At 56.4% G+C, this 6,000-nt stretch overlaps 1 protein-coding gene across 1 annotated transcript; it reads right to left on the bottom strand.

The window, feature by feature from the left end:
• Positions 1–1,816: 1,816 nt before the first annotated feature.
• On the bottom strand, positions 1,817–5,531 carry ZIC1 (Zic family member 1). The gene is made up of 3 exons (XM_046682093.1): positions 4,537–5,531; positions 2,956–3,119; positions 1,817–2,415 (listed from the first exon to the last, which is right to left on the bottom strand). Exons 1-3 carry the CDS (start codon positions 5,516–5,518, stop codon positions 2,218–2,220), a joined length of 1,344 nt encoding a protein of 447 aa, XP_046538049.1. The 5' UTR covers positions 5,519–5,531; the 3' UTR covers positions 1,817–2,217.
• Between the last annotated feature and the right edge of the window lie 469 nt (positions 5,532–6,000).

Raw genomic sequence — 6,000 nt, 5'->3', positions numbered from 1 at the left:
TCTAAAAAACTAATGTCACTGTAAACTAGAGGTGACTATTATAAGGGATTCTCATACTTTTGAGGGGCTTTCCCTCTTGTTTTCCTTCTCAGAATCAATATGGCCTGTGACTTCCCAAACACACATACTATGTTAAAGAAGCAGGTCGGGTTCCTCCTTGCCCACAGCGAGGTCAGTGTCTGCCTCCTGCTCTGACACCTCCCTAAGCCTGCAGCTCCAGCCAAGGCCCTGATTTGTGATCTCCGGCTACGTTGTCTGCTTAATGGGGCGATCATGCAAGCTACAACCAGAGACAAAGAAGCGCGCGTTCCTACCAGCGCAGCTAACTTCGAGGGAGCAACATAGCTTGCAAATCTATCAAACTAAACTGCAAGAAAGACAATCTGATTTAGAGAAAAGGCGTTCTGCTACAGTCATTAAGCACAAGTAATTTAGATTTTTTACATTGTCTCCTCATTTACAAATTTACTGTATCAACGCCAGCCAATGGAACGGATTTCTTAAGTAAATGAGAAATAAATAAAAGAGATAGAAAGATAATCAAATTACATAAAATAATTCTCTTCCCTAGATGTATTTCTGAGAGAACTAATAACAGTGGCAAAATTATAGGAATAATAACATATCACAGGAAGTAATTAATTTAAATTAGCATCACGTTTGAAGAAATATAAGTAAAACGCTTTATGGACATTTACTTTCGTACAAAGAAGGCAGGCCTGGAAAAGCATGCATCGACATCCTGAAAATTAGTTATGGCCATAAATGGTTTAATTGAAGACAGCAATTTAAAATATGATATTGTAAATCTGCAACTCGGTTTCAGCCCGGGCAATTTAATTTGGGGGGCAGCGGCACCCTCGGCTGCAAGTTCATTTGCAACGCTGCAGAGCGAGCCCCTGAGCTTCTGACAATTCGCCTCCATTAATATTGATGTCTCCTGTGCAATCTATTTCTGTTATTTTTATGGTTGTTATTCTACGTCTGCAAAGGTCATTTAAATTATACTGCGGCCGAAAATTTGTTTCATAAATTTTGATATAAATACTAATTACACCCTCTCAGAGAGCCAGCAGGGCAGCGTTCATTTATCACGTTTATACGACCTGCGATGACAGAAAGGGAAGGCGAGGGAGTCTGGAAAGGCTTTCCCGAGACCCACTAAGGCTGGCAGAAGAGGCAGCAGGTTGCTGGGGGTGAAGAAGAAATTCCTACCACAATCACTGAGATTTAAGAATCTTTAATAAGGTACGAAAGGTTACCAAACAATTCTGGAAACTAAAGTGTACATACGAGTTCTTCTAGCCATAAATATTGAATAGCTGTAACATGAATAAACCGGCCCTTTACATGCGGATAAATATGGAAACTAGGAATTATATACATTATGTGGTTGTATCTTTTGCCAAAAGCAACGGACAGTTATAGTTTATATCTTTTTTTAATATCACTTTACATAAACAAATGGAACAGTTTGACACGCAGATCCAGGCTCGTACTATACGAATTCTTGACAGGACGTGAAACGACATTTTACCGCACTAAAGTACTTAGACTTTGGGACGAAATGTTTGCACTTTATACAAAAAAAGCACATTAATACCAATAATATTCTGTTAGGTCGACGTGGAGACTGTAATCGTACAAAGTAATTCACATTTTGGTACACATTTACTAGAACATTCTTGCCATTCAGTACAAACAGTTGGCTTTCGGCCGCCCACCCCCCCCCCCCCCCCCCCCCCCCCTCCCTCTCCCCCCTCCCCCAATGCAAAGACCACAACGCCACCATCCCACCCGCCCGCTCCAACCGAGATAGAACTATTTACAGAATCCAACAGTACAGTTTTAAGCTAATAATTCTGTATTTACAAGAATGCAAAGCAAGAGAAAAAAAAACCACAAAAAGCCGAAGCCCAGAGCGCCCGTTCCGATTCCGACGAGAAACCGGCCCTCGAGGCTGGCGGCCGCCTTCTCCTCGACCCCCTCCCGCCCCTTGGCTACCAAGCCTTTGCCAAAAAAAGAAAAGAAAGAAAAAAGGAAGAAAATGTCAAGGTCTGGTGCTTGCTCTCTCTTACTCGGTTCTGGGTCTATTGGCAGGTTTAAAAAAACTAGGATCGCGGGGGCCGGGACTGCTGCGGCCCCGGGGCGCGGGGCACGGTCTGTGCGCGCGCGTGCAGTCTCTTAAATAGGGCTTTGTTCGGCGCCGGCTCCCACTTACACGTACCATTCGTTAAAGTTGGAGGAGAGCGCGCCGTGGCCGGCCGTGTGGTGCACCGCGGAGGAGGACGGCGACAGGGAGCTGCTGGTCGGGTTGTCGGTGGACGGAGACACGATGGTGGGCGGCGTGGACGACTCGTAGCCCGAGCTGGCGGCCGGCGAAGGCTGCGAGCCCTGCGACGAGGATTCGTGGACCTGCGGGAATAGAGCGGCGTTTTTACGGGCGAGAGGGCCGGGCGGCGCCGCCGGGGGCGCGGAGGCCCCGCGCACGGAGGCCCGAGCGGCCGGCCGGCCCCGCCGCGGCCGTGCTCCCGGGAGGGGCGGCGCCGAAGTCGCCCCTCGAGGGAAGGGCGCGGGCCGCGCAGGCTGCAGTCTGGGCCGAGGCGGGGCGGCCCTCGGGGCGTCGGCTCAGGGCCCGGGCAGCGCGCGCGCGAGCCCCGCTCCGCCTCCCGACGCGGCCCGCACAATGGCGGCGCCTGGACGCTCCCCAGCCGGGCGCGCTCGGTCGGGCCGCGGCTCCGGCGCTCGCTTGGCTGGACTTTTACCATCAAACAGCAGACTCAGAACGGCCGGCGGCCGCGTCCCCTTTTGCGCCCCGCCCTCTCCCCCCGGCCCGCTCGCCAGCGCCGACCCGCCGCCTCTCCGCCTCCGCCGGCACCCGCCACCGCCCGGCCCCGGCCGCAGAGCGCAGCGGGCTCCCGGCGCCAAGGCGGGCGGCGACAGCGCGGCGATTACCTTCATGTGTTTGCGCAGCGAGCTGGGGTGCGTGTAGGACTTGTCGCACATCTTGCAAAGATAGGGCTTGTCGCTCGTGTGCACGTGCATGTGCTTCTTGCGGTCGCTGCTGTTGGCAAAGCGTCGGTCGCAGCCCTCGAACTCACACTTGAAAGGCTTCTCCCCTGGTGCGAAAGGCGAGAAAGCGAGAGGTCCCATCAGACAAACCCCGTGGCTGATTTTTAAAATTTACACAAGTGGAAAAAAATTAAAATAAAAATGGCAGCGGCCCAGGGTTAGCGCTTTGCAGGCTCAAAAACCCGGGTATTCGATAGAGTCATGTATCTGCAGTGGAATTATAAATATCTGAACTATTTTAACTCCTAATCCAATTAGATCCAGGTTTTATTACATTATTATTAGTATCAGTGGTAGTTTTTTAGATCCCAGAGTAGCAGCAGGTCTGGCCTCTGCTTTTTCTGCCCGGGGCTGGAGAGACGACTTGGAGCGGCGTCTACCTAGCCCTTGGTTTCTAATTTTCACATTGCGGGCTGCTTCTCCTGCTGTTTTGCTCCTCTCTCCTCCCCCTCCCCCCTCCCCGACGCTCCGCATCCCCTTCGTCGCCTCCCCCCACCCCCACCCTCTACACACACTCACATTTTATAAGGTAACCTGGGCCGAGAGCTCGGCGCCGCAAACGCTTCCTTCACTCCTGGCGTTAAACCCCGAGTTCCAAACGCGGTTCTCAGAAACGCCCCCGGCACGCCAGAGTAGGGAAGCGGACCGGATTTCGGGCCTTGTCGGAGCAAGCGGCCCAGGATGGCCTGCCCGACCCAGACTACAGTCCTGAGCTGGGCGCGAACTTTTTTTTAACTGTTCCTGACCGGTCTCTTTATTTTTAAAGGCCAACGCAGGGTATTCGGTTATTTGGAAAACACGTCTCAGAATTTAATTGACAAAAAGGACTTCACTGTCTTCCACCGACTCTCCCGACTCCTCAAGACTACGCAAAAACAAGTCACTACTAAAACTGGGCTCTTTAAATATGCATAAGCCTCCGAAAGCCTCCTCAGGCCCGGCTTACTTGCTTTCACCACCCCACCCCGCCTTCCTGTCTTTTTCTGGTTTTGTTTCTTTCTGCGCCCCTTCTTCCGATCTCCTCCCATTTCCTCAGTTCCTCCCTTTGGCAAAGTCCTCACTAAAGCGCGCAGTGAGGGATGTTGGCCGGAAGCAAACGTTTAGATGTGTCTGCAGCTGGAACTGCCGGGGCCTCCGCCGCCGCCGCCGGGAGCCGGCCGCCTCTCCCGGCTTCGCGCGCATCACCGGCTCCGCAAACCCGGGTTTGTCTCTCTGCTCCGCCGGCCTTTTTTCAGTCCCCATTTTAAGGTCTATAGCCCTACAGCCTTCTCGTCCGAGCCTCTCTATACTTTTTCATAATTTCAAGCCTCAAACTAGAAACCAGCGCCCACTTTCACTGCCTGCCGGCTGAAGCTGACGCGCAGACCCAACCAAGGCCGGGTTTGCGCGCTCCGGGCCGTGACTTTCGGATTTCGGGTCCCAGGCCCAGGATGGGGCAAGGGGTCAAGAACAGCGGTTCCCTACCTGTGTGCGTCCTTTTGTGGATCTTTAAGTTCTCGGAACGCGCGAAGACCTTGCCGCAGCCGGGGAAGGGGCAGGGAAAGGGCTTCTCGCCCGTGTGCACGCGGATGTGGTTGACCAGTTTGTATTTGGCTTTGAAGGGCTTGCCCTCGCGCGGACATTCCTCCCAGAAGCAGATGTGGTTACTCTGCTCGGGTCCGCCGACGTGCTCCACGGTGACGTGCGTGACCAGCTCGTGCATGGTGCTGAAAGTTTTGTTGCACGACTTTTTGGGGTTGGCCAGCTGCTCCGGCTCGATCCACTTGCAGATGAGCTCCTGCTTGATGGGCTGGCGCATGTAACGGAAGAAGGCGCCGGCGCCGTGATGCGCGGCCATGTTCACGTTCATGGGCCCATAGCCGTGCAGCTGCGGCGCGGCATAGTGCTCCGAACGCGGGCTGGTCACCTGGCCGTACTGCTCGGGCCGCGGGTACATGTCCCCCGAGAAGCCAAGCCTCATCTGCCCGTTGACCACGTTGGGCGACGCGTGGCCCGCCGCCTGCTCGTGAAGGCCAGGGAAGAGGAGGTGGCCCGCGGCGTCCGTGTGACCGTGTGGGCCCCCGAAGCCCCCGGCCGAAGCGGCGAACAGGCTGTGCTGTGCGCTGGCCGCCGCCGCCGCGTCACCAAAGCCCCGGTTGCGGAACAGAAAGTCCCGCGTGGAGTTGAAGGCTGCACTCGAATAGGAGCCGACGTGGCCCGGGTGATGGTGGTGGCCCAGGGCCGCAGCAGCCGCGTAGCCGGGCGCCTGCGACGTGAAGGCCGTCTGGCCGGCCGAGGCCAGCTCGTGCGAGCTGGGGTTGAGCTTGAAGGCACCCATGCCGTCGGCGAACGGGTTGATGCCCAGGCCCACGTCGCGCTCGGCCACGTCGCCCGCCGAGTGGTGGCGGGACGCGCCAAAGGTGGTCACGCCGATCGCGGGGTACTGGGGGCCGGCGTCCAGGAGCATCGTGGCTGCTCGGGGCGAGCCCCGGCCTCCCCCGCCCCCCCCACCCTCGCCCGCCGAGGAGGGAAAATCAGGAGGAGGAGGAGGAGGAACGGGAGGCGGAGGAAGAGGAGGAAGAAGAAGAGGAGGGAGGAGGAGTCGACCCACCTCGCGAAGTCCTAGCCCGCAGGCAGCGGCGCGGCGCACTGGGGCGCCCGCCCGGCCAAGCGCGGGGAAGCCGGACAGCTGCGGGCCGCGAGCAAGGCGGGCTCCGGCGCCCGCCCAGCAGACCCCGCCGGCCCGGCTCGCACTTCCTCGCCGCTCAGTCTCTGCCGAGAGGACTCCGCGTCAGGACTGCCCAGGGAAAGGCATGGAGCATCTCAGCCCCCCAGAAAAACTTCCTCCCGGATTTGTAGCATAGAGGAATGTGAGCGCCGGAGCCGCGACTGCTCGCCCTCTCTCCGCCTCGCGCCGTACGCCCCTCCTCACTTCTCCACTAGCCCCTC

This window comes from Equus quagga, chromosome 1 (genome assembly GCF_021613505.1).
Source record: "Equus quagga isolate Etosha38 chromosome 1, UCLA_HA_Equagga_1.0, whole genome shotgun sequence".
In the NCBI taxonomy this organism is placed as follows: Eukaryota; Metazoa; Chordata; class Mammalia; order Perissodactyla; family Equidae; genus Equus; species Equus quagga.
Note: the sequence above shows the minus strand (reverse complement) of the source record. Positions and strands in the feature narration are given on the sequence as shown.

Excerpts from the sequence above, each read along its gene's own strand:
- ZIC1 (XM_046682093.1), bottom strand. The coding sequence starts at position 5,518 with ATGCTCCTGGACGCCGGCCCCCAGTACCCCGCGATCGGCGTGACCACC. Across the intron at positions 3,120-4,536 it reads CCACAAAAGGACGCACACAG|GGGAGAAGCCTTTCAAGTGT; the intron begins GTAGGGAACCGC and ends CTTTCGCACCAG. Across the intron at positions 2,416-2,955 it reads CGCTGCGCAAACACATGAAG|GTCCACGAATCCTCGTCGCA; the intron begins GTAATCGCCGCG and ends CTATTCCCGCAG.